This window comes from Carlito syrichta, unplaced genomic scaffold (assembly GCF_000164805.1).
Source record: "Carlito syrichta isolate Samal-C Ts95f unplaced genomic scaffold, Tarsius_syrichta-2.0.1 Scaffold310650, whole genome shotgun sequence".
NCBI classification, from domain to species: domain Eukaryota; kingdom Metazoa; phylum Chordata; class Mammalia; order Primates; family Tarsiidae; genus Carlito; species Carlito syrichta.
The window spans coordinates 600,927-624,620 of NW_007254746.1; the positions used below are offsets into that span (position 1 = coordinate 600,927).

A 23,694-nucleotide genomic window follows, 5' to 3' on the forward strand; every position below is an offset into this window, starting at 1 on the left:
ATTATAAGGCCAGGGTGCAGTATTTCTTTTCTTTCATTTTTAGGCACTCCACTACACATTTTTTAAACTGATTTTTATACACGTCATTATATATTCTAATATGTTGAAATGTCACTCAACTTCAAAATACCCTTTTTAATTCGATTAATTTCCCCACTATTTTTAGAATATTAATATTTGCCACCCTCGGACAATTTCTTCCTGGTATACAAGGTATCTAAATTCTTTGTTTACCTTCTTGCTGCTATTCCCTAACTCTAAATTGTTTCGTATCCATTCTGTAACTTTTTGTGAAAATTGAATATGTGTATTTCTACCACATTCCAGTCTTTTGAAATGACAAGATTAGCATTCACATTATAATAAATGTATGACTCAACAAGTGAAATGCTACAGCAATATGGAAATTCAACTAAACGTTAATTGTCAATTAGAACTAAATAAGCCTTAAAGTCTTTGAGCTTTCTAAGGATTAAGTGGGATGGATGAGGGTGGAATTTATCCAGAAGGACTATACCTAGCATTCTAGGTCAGATTTACTTACCTGTAAATTCATTTTTATTTTTTTAAATAAGTATATACATTATTAATAGCAGGTACAAATAATGTTATCTTGCTTTGGGACACGACAAGGAAAGAACTATGCTACCTAATCCTTAGCATCATAAAGGTTACTTTCAAAACCCATTTAAAAATATACAAGAAAGTTCTTAGAAAATCATTCCACATACTAGAAAAACCAGTTTGTTCCAACAGTGGTGAGTCAATTAATATAATTTTAATAATATACTAACTTGATTTCCAGAACAGTTATCATTCTGAGTTTTTCCCAAGGAAAGTCTTGAATTTTTGAAAGTATTATACAGAACTACATCACATTACATCCATCAATTACATGTAATTTGGAAAAGTAAAACTTGTTTCTGACTCATCTATAGCTAAGAAAATTCTAAATGGCAAGAATGGCTTCCACTAGAATACCATCAGTGGAAATGCAATGAATGTTCAAACAGGCATACAAGTTAGTCTTAGGAAGGTAGGTAAAGAAAGGAGAGAGAAAATAAAACAGGAGATAGTACTCGGAAAATCATACCTGTGGTGCTGTGACCTTAGCTGTAATGCTTCCAGCCTGCACATCAATTAACCATGCATACTCCAAGGAATCACTTCCTAAAGGTAGACCTTCTGCTGAGAACATAGCATGTGCTCTCAACTGAAGACCTGACAAATTGATGTGACCTTCCCTGAGTACTTCATCCACAGGGGGTCGCTGCTGAAAACAATAATAATGAGATTGTAAGAAGTACAAGAAAATCGCATTATAATTTCCAATCCTGAGTTGTACCCCAAATCTTTAAAAGAAGTACAAAAAAATCATATTAAAAGTTCTGGTTTCCATCTCTCTGCAGAGATGAACAAAAAAAATCATGCTAGCTGGGAAATAAGACTTCAGAATCTACAAGTTCCTAAAACAGCCTTGGACCTACAGAAGTAGTCTGAGTTAAGCTTCTTTAGTGACAATAGCTATGAGAGTCCAACTACAAAGTAAGATATCTAGGTCCTAAAACATGTACAGACCTCTGATTGGTAAATGCCCTTATGAATAAAAAAGAAACTACAGTAGTAGTACTTTAACTGATAGGGAATGCAAGAGGCCAATCTTTTGTAGAAAAGCTAGGAATCATGAGATTAAAATATTAAAAACAAGGTAGGATAACAGGGAAGAACAAAGACCATTAAATAAAGAACTGGGGGAAAGTCAATGTACATATAGATTCTGAGGACTATGTAAATACAGGAAGGACAGTTTTCTCTCATGGGGAAAACTGACTGCTAAAAAGCAGCATATATTTCAAAGAGAAAATTTCTAACACACATTCAGAGAGATAAAGGATATGTCTGAAAACAAAGTATTCCACGGAACACTCGTTGTACAGAACATTATTAGGAACACAGAATCAAATAACTTGGAAATGCCCCACCCGTCAGTTGCCAATTTCTAGTGAATCTACCTTCCAAGCTCACAAATGCATTGACTTTCTACCATCTTCACTGCTATATCTTCGTCCAAAGAGTATTCTCTCTTGTCAGGACCTCAGCAAGTTTTCCCAGCATTCACTTTTACACTTCTCTACTCCAAACTCTACCAACAACCACAGAAATCATTTAGAAATACAAATTTCATCATGTTCTTGTCTCCAGACCTTTACATACTACCAAAGCACTACAGTACTTTTACGCTTGAATTTATCTCAATTCTTATTTCCTAGATATGTATCTTCTCACCAGGTTCAGTAAAGTAAGCATCATTTCTGTCTTGTTCCCCAAGTACCTCAATGCACCTAACAGAATGACCAAACAAAGTAGATGCTGCTGACTGACCACACAACAAGTGTTTTCAGAGCCTTCCACATACCAGTACACATTGAGATAGTTCACAGATATTTCTCAACCTAACTTTACTATGGCAGTCCTCTTCATATGTGTATAGACCAACTCATAGGGTCAATGTTCCTTGGTTTCAAGACAGCTTGGGAAACACATTCTTAAAATTAAAAAAAAAAAAAAAATTAAGGATAAGAGCTAATCTAACTCATAAGAAGTTTTAAAAGAAAATGTCAAACTGTGACAATAATAGTTTCATAAGCTCTTCTGATATAATTTTTCATTTTCATTCAAGCTATGTGACTTTATATAAAATCATCTAACTTCTCCCAACATTTGTTTCCTTACCTTTTACTTCAGGAAATTGGGGAGAATGATCAATAAAGTTCTCTTATGGCACTGAGATTCAATAATTCTCAGTATCAGCCGGGCTCAGTGGCTCAGCTGGTGATCTCAGCACTTTGGGAGGCCAAGGCAAGTGGATTGCCTGAGCCTGAGGGTTCGAGACCAGCCCAGGCAACTTGGCGAGACCTCATCTCTACAATTAAAAAAAAAATTAGCTGGGCATCGTAGAGCACACCTGTAGCTCCAGCTACTTGGAAGGCTAAGGCGGAAGGATTGCCAGAACCCAGCAGGTTGACACTAGGGTGGCCATGAGCATGCCACTATACTTCAGCCCGGGTGACAGAGTGAGACTCCAACTCAAAAAATAAAAATAAAATTAATAATAATAACAATTCTCAGTATCAATTTTTATTAAATTTTTTAGCTTAAAAATAGATGCAGAGCTTGGCCTGTCCTAAGATGCAGTCTACGTGGTATATAATAAGGATTATATTCTAAATTTTATTACGGCTTGCATCATATTATGGGTTGAAGAGCATCCCCCAAAGGGATACATTAAAATCCGAAGTCCTGCAACCTGTGAATGTGATCTCTTTTGGAAATGCAATTTTTGCAGATGTAATCATGTTATGATAAGGTCACAGTGAATTAGGGTAGACCATAATCAATACGACTGATGTCCCTGTAAGAAGAGAAAAAATCTGGACACACAAAGAGAATGCCATTGAAGTGGAGGCGGCAATCTAAGTGATGCATCTGCAAGCCAAGGAATGCCAAGGATTGCTGGCAACCATCAGACCCAGGAACAGGCAAGGAAGGAAATCCCCCCATAGCAGAGAGTGTGGTCCTGCCAACACCTTGATTCAGGACTCTGACCCTCCAGAACTGTGAAAAGTATGTAGTTTCACAGGTGGGACATATCAATTCATCCTTTACCTTAGGTCCTTCGCCTTGAAGCCCTGAATTAAGACTAATGGTACCAAAACTAAACTACAGGTGAGTGACCTAGATTTTAACCTTGGGAATAGACAGAGGATGAAGTCTCACACCATGAAAGGACATTAGATAGTATAAGCCAAACAAAAAAATGTCTTAAGAATAGTCATGCCAACACTATAAATGTACAAAAGTTAAGTAGTTAAGCAAATTCCAAGAGGATACTTTTTTGGGGGGAGATAAATTACTAATCATCTAGGGAAAAAGAATATCACCAGTACTTATACTACCACTTTCACATCGTCACTCTATGAACTCCTTCTCTGATCCCCAAATAAATCATACTTTATAATTCAGTCTCTCTTTATGTTTACCATACCTTTATAATAAGAGTTAATATGAGACTTCATAATGAGCTCAACAAAGTGTTTTTTATGTCTAGAAAAGCCTTTTGAAAGTGCATTAAGATAAAAGTTAAAGTCCTACTGGGTACTCATAAGAAACCAGAGATATACATCTAAGATTCTCAGAACTCATCCATAAAAAGAGATTTTTCCCTTTTACCTTTGTTAATTTCCTCAATAGGCTAAAAAAAGAGATAGGCTTCCTTTCCATACACCTGACTTTCAAAATTAAAAAAAAAAAATTCTAATGACCCATTAATTCTAGAGAGGGCAAAGGATTTATGGTTGTTTCTGTGGCAAGTTCAAATAATGTGTGATAATAGAACAGTTCTGTTTCTTCATTTTGGTGATGGTTACATGAATCCACATGTGATAAAATAATTGTACCAGTGTCAATTTCCTTGCTTTGATACTGTACCATAATTATATAAAACAATTATACCATGAGAAAAACGGGTGAAGGGCACACACAGGCTCTGTACTATCTTTGCAACTTCCTGTGAATCTATAATTATTTCAAAATAAAAGTTTAAAGTAAGAAACACACATTCTGTAGCAAAACAAAAACAATGTCTAGCACATATTAAGTGTTAAGTCTTGGCTATTGTGATCTTATCTATGACAAATAAATATATATGAAAAAATAAATTAAAATTCCATGAAGAAATATATAATCCATGAAAAAATGATCAGCCATTGGTGATTCTGGGGTGCCAGATTCATCTTCCCATTTATAATCTTCTATTGCCTTATAGGAAAATCTGTTTGTATTTCTAAATCACAGAACTTGACAGAAGTAGGGAAGGGCCCTAAAGCAGTGGTAGGTGCCCAGAAAAGTCATTTGACACTTAAAAAAATAATAATAGGCCACGTGAACTGGCTCAAGCCTGTAATCCCAGCACTTTGGGAGGCCAAGATGAAAGGATTGCCTGAGCCCATGGGTTCAAGAAAAGCCTGCGCAACTTGGTGAGCCTTCATCTCTACAATAAATCAAAAAATTAGCTGGGCGTGGCAGCGCACACCTTCCGGCTACTTGGAAGGCTGAGGCAGGATTGCCTAAGCCCAGCAGGTTGACACTGGGGTAGCCATGAGCATGCCACTGTACTATAGCCTGGGCGACGGAGTGAGACTCCAACTCTAATAATAATAATAATAATAATAATAATAATAAAAAAGTTATAATCTTCCTTGGAACTTAATAAATTCTCACTTGATGAATATCATTGTGTGTCTTCCAAAAGAGGCTCAGAAGTATGTTGAAAGAATTTTAAAAGTATCTCATAAGTATGTTAGATTAATGAGAATAAATCACTGACCGTGTAGATATGCAGGTTTTGAAATTCTGTGGTACTGGGTTAATATTAATACTTATGTTATAATTTTCCATAGATTCTATGAACAGTCATTTTATATATATTTATCCTCCTAAAGTATATAAGAAAGTATCTATTTCCATTAGTAAAAACAAAAGACATACAAGATCATTGGGATCACACAAATAGGGAGTAAACAAGGAGCAGCAAAAAATAAAAAGATTATTTTATCATCTCTCATACATATAGACATAACATACAGAACTTCTAAATATTGTTAGGAGTCTCTAATTAAAGAGTTACATATTACATGCACAAAATCTAACACATTGTTTTTACTTCATAAATATTAACAGTAAATTTCTAGGTCTCTACCATATCTCACTTTCACATTACCTGATAGTTATCACTGACAAATACATTCAGGGGTGACAGGATAAGTTGTAACATGGTCTCTCTAAATCCTTTTTTCATTTCAAAACATAGTCTTTCCAAGAAAGCTGTAGGGCATTCAGGACCATCAGCAGTTCCATGCTACAGTGAAACAAAAAATGATAATCAGGATATAGAAAAAAGTAAAGAGTAAGAAAGTATAAGAAAATAATAATTACTTTTATCATGATTAAGAGAACCTGAATTTTCAAAATGAGAAACAGTGCTTAGTGTAAAAAATAATTATTCTGTACTCCTGTAAGGACATTAGCTACACTAAGCATCAGAGGTGACTTCTCTACTGTGTGATCCTAGGTCCATGACATAGAATCAGGAAGCAGCAAAATGCTCTAGGACCAGCTACTCCCCTATCTGGCACTGTTCCAAAGTCCTTGGATACTTGGGACAATATAATGACATTACATGCCAAACCTTAGAGTAAACCAGGATACTGTGCTGGATCCACTGTGTAATTTAATTTCCAGGGTCAAGCCTGAAACTTGATTTTCTAAAAGTCCACCACAAGGCCCCAAACTGGTCTGGGGTCTGGACATAAAAGCTATCCAACAGGCTAATTATAAACCAAACAACTCAATGTCTTTATACAATATCCTCAAGTTACACAAAGCAGTCAAGAAGGAGTTAAAGTGAAAGAAGAAAATTAGAAAGTAAAATTATCAAGGATCGTTATCTTTATTACAGTAAAAAAATAAATTCAGAAGCTTTTGAGTCTGATTTTTTTCTTTTGGAATTGTGTGCTGCATGAGTGCACACATACACACAGTTTCCTATGTCAGGTGGATGTCATAATACACTCAAGACTATTTGATATGTGAACACTTACAACAGGAAGACGCCCATGAACTTTGTATAAATTAACAAGTACAGTAATATCCCAAGGACGCAAGGTAAGTGGGTGAATTGACTTGGCTGAACTTTCATTTTCCTTTTTGTCATTTTCCATTCCAACAGCAGTCCACCCAGAGCTGGATGATGTAGACAGTGACAGAACAGGACTTGAAATAACCTCTTCAAAATCTATATACATGTCATCTTCTCCAAAGTAGTTTTCCTACAAATATTAAGAAAAAACAAACTGCTATCAAAAGAGAAACAGTAAATTTTCACCTATGAGTCCCAAATTTGTAAACTATGCATTTCCCTAACATAGCATATATTTTTTAAAAAAAGTATCAGGTCTATTTCCATGAAATAAAAAAGGACATATATATTTAAGACATACACATAGCTACTTAGCAAATAAATGTTTTGTAACAAAAAACCACAAAAAGTCACAGAAGTTTATAGTAAAACTTGATGACATTACCCCCAATTACAGCAAAAATTTGCAATGTAGGCCCTCGAAGAGACCTATGAAGATTTGTGTGGTTCAAGTTTTCAATCTATGCTTCTCAGAGTTCTGAGGCAATACTTGGGGACATCCTTTGGGGAAGGCAAGCCAATTCACTGAAAATCAATTTAGCCAAATCCAATTAGGTAAAAACTAAAATTCAAATATTCCTGTTGAAATATCTGTCAGGAATGTTGCAGCAACTTTAATAAAAATGCCCAGTTTCGCTTACTGATAAAATGTTTTATCAATAGTTCCCAAAACTTCCTTTCACATAGTTCATCCTGGTTTTTTTATGCAGTAGCGTTTCAACTTTTTAATATTCTGATTCATTTTCTATCAGAATTTAAATTTAATTTTGATTTTTCCTTCCCATTGATTCTAAATTTTAATTTTGTCTATTTGATCTGTCAATAGTAAACAAAAATTGTTAAATATTCCTGTTAACACTGTTGCTATACCTGCTAAACATTAGAACCAAGTCAGTATTTTGGTTTACTCTGCAATTTAGTTACTGACAAAATTATTTTCTGGCTAGGGTTATATACCATTAGGCCATAATATCCTTTCATAGGAAAGGATGTTGAAGGACTTAAAGTCATACAACTAATTAGTATCTCAAATCTACCGATTCACAAAATCAGTGCTTTTCCTTCTATTCTCTACTGTTGTCTACCTCTTAAATACAACAGATACAACTTAATACTTGCTTCAAGTGTTGATAACTGTCCTTGTAATATAATCTTGAAGCATGGACAAATGTAAGCACAAATATAAAGGTAAATAAACATCAGATTATATCCTAAATTCCAACGTTAAATTTTAAAAACTAAACATAAATGTCTAATTAAGTTTGACCAACCTTAAAAACCCTAAAAGTATTCAGAACAGTAGTTCTCCCTTAGATCATTTGGGAAGCCTTTTCAAAATACACATGCCATCCCAATTCTGGAGGTTGGTTCAGCAGGATTGCAGTAGGCACGGAGCCCAGAATAAGATGCAAAATGGAAAAACTCCTCTGGCGATTTCATCTGCAGATGGTCTCCAAACTTTACCTCAACCCCACCTTCCCTCCCAACTTTACCTCAACCCCACCTTCCCTCCCAACAGCTGATCAAAGGAGTCAACAACATACACTATCCATGTTTTTGTTTTTTTGTTTTTTTTTAAAGATGTAGGGTACAATTCAGGATTAGGTATACAAGTGGACATTGTACAGGTAAAGTCTGGGTCTCCCTTTAATCTCCACTTTGCTTAGTTTGAGACCAGGTACACTTACTGATATTGTATCCTCACCCCAACAGTATCCCGCTAGCAGCAATTCCTTTCTTATCGTATTATGGTAAACATTCAGGGTCTGCTTATGAGTGAGCACTATCCATGGTTTTAGCTTTCAACATGCTAACATTTACCAACAAAAGCTATCAGCACCCGTTTTAGCTGAGTTATAATTCTAACCTACAAATCTCTTATTTAAAAAAAAAAAAATTCTCATAGTCCCTTATGGTCTTTAATTTTAAAAAAATGCAGATTCCTGTAGATTATTATAATTAAAAAAAATTCTCTTGGGCCTAATGTTCAATTTGCCAATCTCCTTTTAATTATCTGAGATAGAACCAATTCAAATCAAATTCTCTCGGGAACAGCAAATGTCCAATATAGTAGAGGACATCTGCTAATTTTTATTAAATGTGTCAGTGACTATGTTTTAAAGAAGTTATGAAATACTAGGTATCTTTTTATGAGTTAATGTACCTATTGAATATTATCAAAAATTGTACTTTCAAAATTATAATTCCCTTAAAAGCTTAGCATAATGTAAAATGTTTAATGCTGGTTGTGTGATTTAAGGTTTCTTTTTCCTAAATATGTGAATTCCAATATATGAGTTAATTTCTTAAGAATTCACTAAAAAAATTTTAAAAATTACCAAAAGGCTGATTAAAGTATAAGGCAAGTGATAATATATTATGGCAAACTTTTACAATACTTTAAGACTAATATATGTATACAGATAACTGCAAATAAAATTTCCATTTCATGGTGGGTAGCATGCAAAATTAAAAGATCTTTACAATAAATTCCGAACAATATTGACCCACAGAACTGGGAAAATATATTATTTTATCAAGTTGTAGCTTGTTTCAATTTAAGAATGATAAGCTACATTTCAATTTATTTAAGAGTTCTCTGAAATTAACCTACTTCAAGTAACAGAAGGCAGTCATATTTTTCCCAGCTAAAAATGTATGCTTATCTAATGACAGGCATTTCTCAAAAAAGAGAAAAAAAGAATTAACAACAACAGGTTAAAAAATGATAACTAGTAAAATCACAGAGAGACAGAGGAAATGCCTACAAGTACTGGTTCCAAAATTACATTTTTCTAAAAAAAGGAAAATTAATACCCAGGCTTCTGTTTGAGAATATTAAAACTATTATTAATTCAGTTACTATTTGCTAGCAATGACATGCTATCACTAAGATTTCTTTCAACAAAAAATGTAGTAAAACTAAGAGAAGTCAATTCTGAAAAGTAATATAACTGATATTATTATTCAACCTATGCCCACAACAGAAGAAAGGATAAAGTTTTAATATGACTGAAATGACTTTGGGCTAACAGAGTTGCTATACTGTCTACATCTGCAGAAGACCTCCCGTCTCCATAAAATGTACTCAAAAATTTTAATGCATGTTCAGTATATATTCTTCTTAGAATTATTTATAATGATAATGCCAAGTGCAGTTTCTTTTACGGATTTTAGAAATCAGTTTTTCGTATACAGTCAAACAAATATAGAGTGATTCTTTTTTCCCCAGTTTATCCTTTGTAATTTATTGATGTTTAATTCTGATAACTAAAAAAACACAATCCCAGTTACATGAATTTTCACATTCCCTTAATTTTCTTCTTTTATATATATATGAATATACATGAAAAAGAAAATTTCATGTTATATTAATATATTATATTTAAAAACTGTAATACCTAAATGTCACATTTTAAAGTTCTAACACCAATATCAAGTAGAATACAAGTTACATATTAAAACAAACAAACAAAAATAGAGAGGGATTTTATGATAAAATAACACTTTTATCTCAGCATGACACTAAGCTTTCTGGTAGGCAAACAACAGAAACTTAGAGTTACATAAATTCCTTATGAAAGGAAGCATAAACATCAGATGCTGGAGAGGATGGGGGGTATTTCTACACAGTTGGTGGGAGTGTAAACTAGTACTACCCCTGTGGAAAACAGTATGGCAATTCCCAAAAGATCTAAAAATCGATCTTCCATATGACCCCACAATCTCCCTACTGAGAATATACCCAGAGGAACTCAAATCACTCTATGAAAAAGACACCTGCACACACATGTTTATTGCAGCATTGTTCACAATAGCAAAAACATGGAACCAATCGTGCTGCCCATTGAAAGAGGATTGGATTTTTTAAAAATGATTTGTGTGGAACATTTTAAAAGGAATATTTGAAAATCAAAAGAGTAAGAGTGATCTCTAAAAAAACAAATGAAGTAAGTCCTCAAATATAGCCTCTCTTCATAAGCATGCTACAGATATCAACCGTAAAGTGCTATCACACTGTGTAATCACACAATTTCAGTAGAAAAAATTAGATAAAAATGCACCAAAACTTGATTCATTCTTTGTTCTAAAAAGTAGTACATATTCATTTAGAACCTAAATTTGACATGCCCTGTGATAAACGTATTTTTATATATTTCCTTCAATTTTAAAAATACTATCATCTGTTTTTAATAGATCCACTTCAAATAGACTTTTCCTGTTATCCAATACTCTCAGATAATAAGCTGTACTTCTACTGCTATGTTACTTAGAATGTGTTAAAAATTTGTCCATATATCTATCCTTCTAGCTATCTCTTTAGCTTACCTCCTTGAGAAAAGATGCTATTATCATCTTTACCTCTGTAACCAGCTCTATGTTCTAAGTTCCTAGAACAGACTAAATGCTCAAGTAAATGCTGAACTTAAGAGTACTATTTTAAGCCGGGCTCAGTGGCTCAGCCTGTAATCCCGCGCCTTTGGGAGGCTGAGGTGAGTGGATTGCCTGAGCCCGCAGGTTCGAGACCCACCTGGGCAGCGAGACCTCACTCTACAATAAATCAAAAAATCAGCCGGGCGTGGTAGCACATGCCTGTAATTCCGGCTACTCGGAAGGCTGAGGCGGAAGGATCGCCAGAGCCCAGCAGGCGAGGCTGCGGTGGCCGGGAGCGGACACTGCACTCCAGTCTGGGCGACAGAGTGAGACTGCAACTCAAAAAACAAAAGAGTACTATTTTAAATAAATAATTTTATAATTGAGTCTAGCATTGCAAGTCCAGTCAACATACATAATATATCCTCAAAACTTTAAATGGCTATTTAAAATGGTCTCATTTTAAAAATTCAATTGTAACTGCTTTATGTTTAAAAATATGAGTTCTTTTTAAAAATCATACCTTTATACACAAAAAAGCATTTAATAGAGGTCCATAAAGAGTTATCTGAGAATCTGGAGAAAGTTCCATTTCTACATGAAGTTTATCAGGTGGAAGTTCTGAGGGATCAACAGGTGGGCGTGAAGAAGGAGAGGGAGAAGAAACAACTCTGTCTGATGCTTTCTGGGATGGCCTCAATACAGACAGCATTGTCTCTTCCATTTCTGACACTGGAATAAATTGAGGGAAAAAAGTATTAATGTTTGAGGGAGGGGGAAAATGATCTCTTAGAAGTTCTTCAAGGAAATAATCACTAAGAAATTTTACTTTGTAAATATGAAATCAACTAACCCTTACATAATGTATATAATGAAAATAGACATGAAAGACCAATAATTAAGAAAGTAGGTAAAGAATAAATTTAATTGAAATATGGAGAGAAATACATAAATCAGAATGCATAGAATCAACGAAAAGTTGCTGTTAACATAAACAACATTCTCACTGAGTCCCTGCAGTATAAATTTGGGTCATAACTAGGCCTTAACTAAACTTGGGCATTAAACTACAAAGTTGTTTGCACATAAATAGCTTTCAAATATAGTGTGACATAATCAAGTCACCCTACATATTAACAACTATGAAGACCCTTCTTTGAAACTTAATTCACTGGAAAAATACAAAGAAAACATCACTTGACTCTAATTCCTTTATGGACCCAGGTAATAAGGCAAATTACCTTCAGGAAACTAAATTATGTGATAGTTGTCAAAATGCATTTAAAGAAACTAACATTTCACAAACTATAGATTAACTTAACTATATAGATTCATATAACCTTGTTTCATAATCCAGCTCTGCTACTTTTAGATTGGCAGACTTTGAGAAAATCACTTATCTTCTCTGAACATATTTCCTAAACTCTAACATGAGGATAATAATAATATCTTTCTCATAGAGTTGTTGTACAGATTAAATGAGATAATGAAAGCCAGGAAACTGCTTAGCCCAGTATTTGATACATAGTAAATGCTCAAAAATTAGCTATGATTAATGCAAAATATTTAAAAGAGTATAAATTTATACTACTATGTCAGAAAAATAAATGCAGTTCCAAATTCTTTTTCTTTCTTTGTATCTGTGTTGATTATCAATCATAACAGCAGCTGTTTCAAAGCACAAATTACTTATAAAAACACTTACATGATTGTTTTAGCTGTTCATCTGCTTTTTGTGGATAAATTGGATGCCATGTATAATCAATTGTAAGCATGACACTTGGGACAGTCCAGCATTCAACCCAGCCAGCCCTTTGAAGAGTAAAAAACAAGTTTCTAGTCAAGTACTGATTCCTTTCATTGTACATAGGCCTGTTCCAGATAATCAAATTTTATTATTATTTTTTGAAGGAGGAATAATTTATTCACATCTAAGCGCAAAATGGTTAAGTTACTAATTTAATGTACTCACTTTTCCTGAGTAACATTGCGCCATTTTGGCTTAACTGTTTTCTGGCCACTCTGACATTCAGCAGGAATACCAGTATCATGAATCATCTTATTTGGGTGGCAATTTTTTACCAGCATAAATAATGAATATTTACTAGGGTGACAATCTGGTAGAAACAAATGAAGATCAACATCTTCTCCCTAAAAGATAATTTATATTATCCCAAAGTAATAAAATCAGTGCATAAATAGGTTATTATTTACAGCCAAACCTATCCATAACAATCTTGAAAGTAAATTTGAAATTAAAAACAAATTTTAAATGGCAGAGTTTACATTAAACACTGAGGTAAATAACTGGAGTAAGATTTTACGTTGACCAAAACAAAATCTGGATTGAAAAATAAAGAAAAAAGAACAGCATAGTTTTTACATAAAAGTGATAAGATTTTCTTCCATGGGTAACCACAGATTTCATTATATAAACTTCAGTTTTAGAAAAATACCTCTATAATACAAGCTCTGGTAGAATATGTTCAGTATTTTTATTAATTTTTAAAAATAGTACAGTCTCCTTTCAGTCTTGTAAGTCTTGCTTCTTCAACTGGCTTTTAATAAATTAAGATGGGTATATCACTTCCTTGCAAGCATTTTCTTTGTTCATTCTGACGACTAGTTTCCTAACAAGCAGCACAGTACGATGGTTAAAAGAATGAAACCCTAGGCTGCACTGCCCGGCACCTCACATGACAAGTGACATCAACTCTGCTCCTCAGTTTTCTAATTTTGAAATGCTGATATTAGCATCTAACCTCAAGAGGGTTGTTCTGAGAATTAAATGAGTTATTACATAATGTACACCGAACAGATTCTATATAGCATACAGAAAATGCTTAATAAATGTTAGCTGCTTCTATAGTTGTTACTATTTTTACCTCCATAACTACTATTAATTACTACCATTGCAATTACTACTAATTACCCATACTCTAAAACTAAGTGTTTCGTAAAATTCTGAGCTTAGGAGAAGAACATAGGATCTGGTTTTCAGATAAAAGGAAGAAAGGTGCTTGTGGTCATTCCTTGAGGCCATGGTTACAATCGGGAATCAAATATAGGGAAGTGTAGCATGAGTTCACAAACTAGTAAACATTAGAGCTTTCTTAAACGAACAAATAGAATAGCCACAGAGATCAGAAGTGAGCTTTAAAAAAATAATCAGTTTAAGAGATTTTTTTGTATTGCCCAATTTCTTAGGGGCAGCTAATTACAAAAAGAAAAGAGCAGAAACTCTAAGTCACTAAAGTTAGTAAAAGATGGAGGAAAACTAAAATACCTTAAAGTGGCAATAGGTTGAACAGGACAAAGTAAATATAAGCTTTGGGAAATCAAACTTACTAATAAACCTTGTAGAATAAACAATGCATCCAATTATACATACTCTTAAAGAGAACTTGGTATTACATGTGGCTGGAACAAAGTCCGTAAAAGGCAAAGAAAAATCAATGTTTAGTGTTTCCCCACAGGCTGCCAAATACACTAAAAAAAAAAAAAAAAAAGGGAAAAAAGGTAAATTTACTTTTAATGTCAATAAAATTTAAATTATAAAATTGCCTTAAATTATAAAATTGCCTAAAATTCACACCTAAACAAAATTAAATTCAAGATAATATATTTAGTCCAATACAAACTCTGAAATAGTCTCTGAGAGGCTCACAAGATAATGAGTGGAAAATGACTTCTAGTATCTAGTTTAAAACTACAAAATCAATACCAGTTTTCTTCATCAGCATTTGTCTTAATGAGCAGAATACTTAACCTACTCTTCAAATTTCTTACCATTTTCCTGTTGTTTTGTGGAACAGTCAATCCAATTGTGTTGATTAGCAGCCCAAATCATTTCAAATTGATGAAACATAATTTTAAAATTCCATGTATACGGAACAAATGAAAAAATGTCTGGAGCACTATCACTAGACCAGTCTTGAATTAAATCTAAAATTATTGGGGTAGAGGATAAAAGGTAAAGTTAACTGAAATTCAGAAAACAAAATACACAGATTCTTACACCAATCAAAAATGAATTTTTCTTTTGTAACTAAAGAACTTTTATACTGAACTAGTTAAAAGATGATTAGGATGTAGTTAAATAATTTGACAGTAAACAGATGCCTACTTACTAAACACAGTTCCAAATAAGAAAAAATTTATGTATTTAATATATCTATTATTTTTAAAGAAATTACTGCTTTTAAAGAAAATAAAGAGAAAAAATATCACCCAATATTCCACTACCCAAATAGCCTACAGTGTGGCGATATCTTCTTCTAGTTATTTTTCTAAATGGACTTCTGTACCTGTGTGTGTGTGTGTGTGTGTGTGTGTGTGTGTGTGTGTGTGTGTGTGTTTTATGTATTGCTTTTTTCATTCAACTCAAATATTTTTTCATGCTATCACACACATATTTACAAAAATTTTGCAAAACAAATTACTCATGAGACCTGCCAGGACTTACATAACCATTTTCTATAGTTGGCTATTTAGATTTTTTCCAAATATTTGTGTTATATATGATATTACCATGCAATACCTATTTCTGCACAAGATATTTTATATATCCAGGATTACTTTGTCAGTATAGTTTCCAGAAGTAGACATGCTGGGCCAAAATTTAGGAATTTTTTTCAAGACTACTTTGAATTAAAGAATTGCTTCCCAAGAGAAGTGAAACCATTTATGCTACCAGAAATGCATGCTTCACTATCTATCTCATTGTACCCTCTCCAGAATTATATTTCTTTCTACCTATGTCTCTTTTTTATTGTTTTTGTGTTACTTAATATCTGATAACTGAAAAAGAGTACCTCAATTTCACTGAATTTCTAATTACAAAACACAGATGAACATTTTTTAATGTTGCTTTATTCATTAAGCAACTAACTACTGAGTGCCTACTGTGTGCTAGACTCTGTTCTATACACTGGAGCTACGGTGATGAAGGAAACACAGACTTGACCTTCTTGTAACTTAAAATCATTCATCTTTTTCGATTGCTGATTCATTGTATGTTTAACTTACTTTTTAAAACTGTGCTCATATAGTCTACTTATACTTTGATACTTTAATTTTTTAGTCTCACTAAACAAATACTCTATATATAAAGATATTAGCTCTGATCTCCAATAGTCATTTCCATAACTTTATCTTCTGGTTTCCATACTGCTTACATGCATTTTATACTCCCAAAGTGTCTTCCTAGAAGTGCCAAATTCATCTTTGTATACTCACAGTACATAACACAGTGCCATGCATATGGAACTAGAACTCAGTGTGTGTGTCAGAGAGAGAGGAAGTGAAACAACTGGAAGCAGTATTGTTATAACACAGACTGGCACCAGACAGTCCTGGGTTTAAATTCTGGCTTTACCAGTTTTCTGGCTCTGTAATATTGAAAAGGCTGACTTCAATGCTTTCAGTTTTCTCTTTTACAAAATGAGAACAACTTAACAGATTTATAATGAGAACTGAGATACCTGTGTGATATTTTAACAAAGTAACTGGAACAGGGTAAGTACTCTACAAATGGTAAGCAACATTTATTATTGAAGATAGTCTAAAGACAATTAAAGGTAAAAACAATAAAATATTTCAAGTAATTTTTTTGAATTTTAAAGGGGATCTTTGAAAAATATTACAAGCCGGGCTTGGTGGCTCAGCCTGTAATCCCGCGCCTTTGGGAGGCTGAGGTGAGTGGACTGCCTGAGCCCGCGGGTTCGAGACCCGCCTGGGCAGCGAGACCTCATCTCTACAATAAATCAAAAAATCAGCCGGGTGTGGTAGCGCATGCTGTAATTCCGGCTACTTGGAAGGCTGAGGCGGAAGGATCGCCGGAGCCCAGCAGGTCGAGGCTGCGGTGGCCGGGAGCGGCCACTGCACTCCAGTCTGGGCGACAGAGTGAGACTCCAACTCAAAAAAAAAAAAAAGAAAAATATTACATTCAACGATGAACTCAGAGTAGGCTTATCTTACATATCACATGAACCTATTTAAAATTTAGCTGCCATGTACAGAAGCTGTCACATATATACCAGAGAAAGTCCTATGTTACTAAAATGGCAAAAAAATACATTTAATCTCAATTATCAATATTAAATTTGTATTAATCAGATGATAAAATACACACGACTATTAATCTATTCTATTAATAGAGAAAGGAAAATTCTACTTATCAAATTTACTTTAAATACATTTTTATTTCATTTAACAAGAAATCACAGTGGTTCATCATATTTTATAACATGTAAGTTTACTTCAAATCTTTATTTCTAAGTGCCACTCTACCTAACTAGCTTTTCTAACTTTACTCTTTAGCATAGAGTCTAGCACATCGGAAATATCCAAAAATTATCTCTGGAATTAATCAACTCCACAGTAGAAATTCATCATTCACCAGGCTGACTTCCTCACTTGACTCACTCATAACATTTATACCTCAGCATTTTTAGCCAAACTACTTACTCCGTCCAAAATTAATCCTGTCTTTCACATCCTCTCTGCTAAGGAAAAACTCCAACCATCTTTAATGCCAGCAAGATACTACAGAGAAAACAGGTCCACAGTTCTTAAATGTCTCTTCCACTCACTAGCTTGATGAGTTTACCCAAGTCATGCAAAGTTTCTATGACTCAAGTTCCTCATTGTAAGCTCAAGGCACTAATAACAGCTTTCTCATTTTAGAGTTATATGAAGATAATATAAGTGAACATGCTTTGTAAATGGCAAGATTAGTTACGCAAATCTTAGTTAATATTACTGAGTCCATTTACAAACACCATTTCAGACTTTAATTTGCTTCTTTATTTTCTTTGAATACCTTCAGATGATAATGATTTCCTCTGCACTCAACCCTTATACACATTTGTTAGCTTTACAACATACACCTGCACTCTCTCTATATATTGTCTGGTATTATTTCATTTGTCTGTTCTAGTACATGTGCCAATGTACTTGAGACTAACAAACAGTACAAAATAAGAAATGCCCATGAGTGAGGGCAGAGATCATATTTAATGTTTGTTTGGAATAAATTATTTATATGAGACAACGCATACCGGTTGCATTTTATCTACTTTACACTTTCATTAGTTAAAAGATCATGATATATTTGCTAATTATCTACTACTTAACTCAGGAAACAAGTTTAATTTTATAAAGTTATTAGGCAATTTATATTGTAATAAATTTTATTAATATTTTCTCTAATAACTTATTAAAAATTTCAACGCAGCATTCTGTAAAATAGTTTCCCTACCAGCTTCTATAGTATCTTTACTAATAAATATTGAAAACTATGGTGACAAAATACTTTTTTATAAGAGTCTCAACAACCATTTTAATATTCTTTCTCTTTAAACAAAAAAGCTGTTTTCATTACCATACAGTCTTATCCAATAATCTGATTAGAGAAAGGAAGACTTTCTTGATGACTGTCTTACTCATTTGTAAGACAAATTAAAACATCATTAATAAGGCAAACTAAATGTTAGTGTGAAAACACATACCAATGACTCACTTTATAATTAAGTTTTTACGCAAACACCCTATAAAATGTCAATTAATTGGTACTGCAGCCTTGCAATATAATTATTTTCTTTTCCTCCTTATCAGAGCAAATCTAAGTCAATTTCATTATCCCCAGAAGAGGCTCCAGTTTCTGCCTTTGTTTTATAGTGTTCACTCCTGAGGCTATTTATTATACAACTATCTTTGTCCCACATTGAATTCTCTTAAGAATAATTCTGCCTTACTAATATGTGGCATGAGAATGGCTGTTGAGGAATACCAGGCATTCCCTCACATAATATACATATGATTTCTTTTCTATATAATGCTGCCAACAGAGAAAGCAACTCAAACCCTATGATCAAGTGTGTCCACTCTAACTCTAAACTAATATTACTCTCTAGTCACCATCCTTTTTAGAGGATAAGTTTTAAAAGAACTCTAGAGTTGTCTGTTATGCTCTGCCTTCTAAAAATAGCAGAATATGACTAAATGTTACAGCTGTTAAATCTAGAGATGAAAACTTAAATGGTGATTATTTTTATTTTTTTACCTTTCTGTTTTAAAAATTTTCTTCATATAAATCTTGGGGGGGAAAAGAGTGAATTTCAATAGATAAAGCATAAAAATTAGAGTTAGAGAAATAAAATAATACATGGAAAAATCAGTTGTCCTTCAGAAAATCCAAACTTTACTGTTTATGAGTAACTACTATAATACTCAATTCAAATGAAAGTGCTACTACAAAATAAAATTTTAAAACTATAAAGAATATATACTTCTGGCCAGGCGCGGTGGCTCATGCCTAAAATTCCAGCACTTTGGGAGGCCAAGGTGAGAGGATCACCTGAGTTCATGGGTTAGAAATCAGATCTGGCAACTTGGTGAGACCTCATCTCTACAATAAATGAAAAAATTAACTGGGTATGGTGGCGCATTCCTGTAGTTCCAGCTTCTTGGAAAGCTGAGGCAGAAGGATAGCCTGAGCCCAGTAGGTCGAGGCTGTGGTGGCCATGAGCATGCCACTGCCCTCCAGCCTAGGCAACAGAGTGAGAATCCAATTAAAAAAAAAAAAAAAAAAAAGAATGTATACTTCTACTGCAGCTATTCTTAGCACTACAAGAGTCTGAAATGTCTGGAGGAAAAATGTGAAGAATTAAATACTTGAAAATGGGTATTTATTTTTAAAGATTAGCAAAGTTAAAAACTATAAAATCTTAAGTGAGAAGGAAAAGACTACAGTCAAAAGAGCTCAGTAACGTAATAAAACAGACTCTTGAGCCAGATGACTTGAGTTGAAATTCTAACTCAACTAGATTCCTAGTTGTATAACCCTGGACACATTGCTCACCTCTCTGTAACTCATTTTCCTCATCTGTAAAGAAAGGAAAATAGTAATAATGCTTATCTTTGAGTTACTGTGAGGATTCAACAATTGTATATGTGCAAACTGCTTAGGACAGAGTGAGACACATAATACACACTAAAAGTTTTAAATATTACTTTTTTCATAAATTTGAACTGAGAAGCGCTCATTCAGTGCTCAAGTTTAACTTGCAAAAGCTTAACTTGCCTAGGATTCTTGTCAAAATTTGTACCGCTGGAACACTAGTTCAAGCCCTGGAGAAGAAGCTGCTAACTCCGGGAAAGTAGACACACTCTATCTAGTCCCCAAGGTTCCCAGGCAAACCAGAAAACAAATATAAAAGCCTTATAGTAAAACATAGTGCAGTAAAAGGTCAAAACTCTATCGATAGCAAAATTAAGGTAGAAATATTCTCTATTTCTCAAACAGAGAAACTGATACATAAACAATGAAGTAATTTAGCCAACCTTATGCTGGTAGTATTGTCAGGATAAAACTATCTGTGTATTCCTTAATCACCACTATACCTTCAAATATCTAACAGTACTCACCACAGACTAGATGCTTGTAAATTATGGCTGACTGGTAGGTAAGTAGGTAGGTAGGTAGGTAGGTAGGTAGGTAGGTAGGTAGGTAGGCAGGCAGGCAGGCAAGCAGGCAGGCAAGAAGGAAGGAAGGAAGGAAGGAAGGAAAGATGTATGGATGGATGCATGGATAAAAGTAGCAAGCAGTCAAGCAAAGACTAGATGTCTGTAGGGTAGACATTGACACCAGAAAATCAGAGCAACTCTATGATGCTAAATTTTTTAGAGAAATGTTAATAAATGCCACCTATTTTTATGTTAAAATGTTTATGTTATTCACAGGCCAAGACTACATGTTCTTATACTTACAAAGTATGCATAGTTATCACAATATGGTGTAAGAAATAAAGGGATTTTTTTCCAACTAGTGACAGCACCAACTCAATTATCCATGCCAATAGAAAAGATTAAGTAGGGGCTCCAAATATAAAAATAACATTTAGTTACTTGAGCATACTGGTGTGGATTATAATAATTAAAACAAAATAATGAAATCATGCTGATGCCTAATTCAGGAAGAGAGATAAATGAATTCATAGTACCCATCCTACCTTCACCTAGACTGATACAAAGTGGCATAAATTGAGTTGTTTTATTTTCTTGTAAGTTCAATTTGGGATTTATATTTTTATTGTTTAGGCTAGAACACATAATGTCTATATTTAAACTTTCTCTTGATATAATGCCTGTATTTAAACTTTCTCTTTGATATTCTCAGCCCAAAATAAAGTATAAAAGTATATCAATTTGGGATTTATATTTTTATTGTTTAGGTTAGAACACATAATGTCTATATTTAAACTTTCTCTTTGATATTCTCAGCCCAAAATAAAGAAAGTATGAATTGCATCATTTTGGTTGGGCATGGTGGCTCACACCTGCAATTCCAGCACTTTGGAGAGTGAGGCAGAGGACCACTTGAGCCCCGGAGTTCAAGACCAGCCTAGGCAACATAGTGAGACCTCGTCTCTACAAAAACATTTTAAAAAGTTAGTTGGACGTGGTGGCACATGTCTCTAAGCCCAGGTACGATAAGACTGCTTGAGCCAAGGAGTTCAGGGTTGCAGTGAGCTGTGATTGTGCAACTGCACTCCAGTCTAGCAACAAACTAAAATCCTGACTCACCCCCCAACAAAAAAAATGACAAAAATAAAAATAAAAGAATTGTATCATCATACCCTATGTTGAACTTAAAACATAAAACTTTTTCAGTGTGAACAAGTTCACTGTGAAAAGTCTCACTATATTCATATTTATCAGAAAATTACCTGTAAAGAAGTTCTTCTGTGCAAAGATGAAGTGGTAGGTGGCTTTATAAACCTCTAATTCACACTGCCATGACTGTGGCATGTTCCATATTCGAGGGTAACTAGCATTGATGTGGAACTGCAAAACAAATGTTAAGCAAAAATGTTAGACCTTAAAATATGACACTGTGTGAACAGCATTAGAAATAAAGTCACACAGAGAATGGTGAGTAATTAAAATGTATTTTCCTACTGAGGTGAACAGAAGTGCCTCTGAGATTTTAATATTCCAGTGGGTGAAGGTCAATATCCATGGCTACATCCAGCTCCTTGAAATATTAAGTCATGATGTAGTAAAAAAAACTCAGAACAACAGATCAGACAACAGTTTTGACACTGCATTCCAGCTAAACCACTGGAGTGACAACCGAAATCTCTAATTTCTCTTTAAACCTCATCTGTTAAGTGAGAGGCTTGGGGTGAGGGATGGTAGAGTGCAGTGCATACTGTCACACATGACATTTGTATTTCTGCAAAACTCAGCACTTCCACAAAGGCAAAAACCATTTCCACAAAGGCAAAAACTGCCTGCTAGGAATAGAACTATCCACTGTCACACCACACTATTTATCAGTAACAACTCAAGAATTCATTAAAATGTTAAACATGACAGTTTAATATACATTTATAGCATTCTATATATTCTTGGTAATTGTAAAATTTCCCTCTTATTTATATATGTCATGCATAAAATGCTTTATTAAGACAAGTAATCAAGGACCTTATGATACCATCTTATATAAAAGAATCTTCTCTGAATATTTAACCACTCATATAGTGGCTTTGGTTATTATTGTTACTACTGCTGCTGTCCCTGATAACAGAAATATTAACCTGATTAGTGAGTCCCCTATTTGCAATTTTAATCATGGGTATTTTCATATTCTTTCTGTTTCTAATATAAAACAATCCAAGATATCAATAAAATTTTCTTCCTTTTACCTTACTCATCAAGTAAAAGGAATAATAAATAACCTTATATAAGCCCTTAGAAAGAATCCAACGGGGCTATAAATCATATAGTAAAGAATTACCTTATTTACAACTTACATTTAGTTTAGCCAAACATATAATGAACTTTAAAATCAATATTCTAACAAATCTTCATATTTTAAGGCCAAAAATATGTGCCATTGCTCTTACTCTCCTCCCCCATACTAGAAGCAGAGCAACAAGAGATGGCAAAAGGAATCCACATTACTGGGAGTCCACTCCTTTTCCCAAAGATAGGGTCATGAACACCTAGTGGTTTTAGAACCAGAAGCTACACTATTCAATGATTTTCTCATTAAACTTTATATTAGAAATTAAAAAACAAATTTGTATGTCATACAAGCAGGCATATTATCATACACTGCAGACTTACTGCTAACATTTCTGCTTCTAAGAGGGTCCGATATTGCATGCTGGTAGTGGCATCAACATGTAAGAGTTGTCCTTTAATTGCAGGGGTGTAACCTAATAATAAAAACATTAAAGTTAAGAACCAGAAAAAAATTAAACAATTAAAAATCTTTGGGCTGAAACCAACTCCTAACACTATCCAAAGACAGAGTCCTTGAAAAATGGCAATCAAGCCGAGCGCTGTGACTCAGCCTGTAATCCCAGTACTTTGGGAGGCCGAGGTGAGAGAATTGCCTGAGCCTGGGGATTCGAGATAAGCCTAGGCAACTTGGTAAGACTTCGTCTCTATAATAAATCACAAAAACTAGCAGGGCGTGGTGGTGTGGATCCGTAGTTCCAGCTACTTGGAAGGATCACCTGAGCCCAGCAGGTTGAGGCTGTGGTGGCCGG

The 23,694-nt window shown here is 34.0% G+C and overlaps 1 protein-coding gene across 1 annotated transcript in view; it reads right to left on the reverse strand.

Moving 5' to 3' along the window:
- The window catches only part of KIAA1109 (KIAA1109 ortholog), a 219,682-nt gene that overhangs the window by 161,424 nt on the left and 34,564 nt on the right, over positions 1-23,694 (reverse strand). The window contains exons 12-21 of the mRNA XM_021717738.1: positions 23,267-23,358; positions 21,862-21,979; positions 14,921-15,076; positions 14,523-14,620; positions 13,104-13,282; positions 12,837-12,943; positions 11,655-11,863; positions 6,660-6,887; positions 5,780-5,917; positions 1,094-1,273 (exon numbers count right to left, since the gene is read on the reverse strand). Of these exons, the coding sequence (XP_021573413.1) occupies positions 1,094-1,273; positions 5,780-5,917; positions 6,660-6,887; positions 11,655-11,863; positions 12,837-12,943; positions 13,104-13,282; positions 14,523-14,620; positions 14,921-15,076; positions 21,862-21,979; positions 23,267-23,358 (1,505 nt within the window). The remainder of the gene's footprint in view (positions 1-1,093; positions 1,274-5,779; positions 5,918-6,659; positions 6,888-11,654; positions 11,864-12,836; positions 12,944-13,103; positions 13,283-14,522; positions 14,621-14,920; positions 15,077-21,861; positions 21,980-23,266; positions 23,359-23,694) is intronic.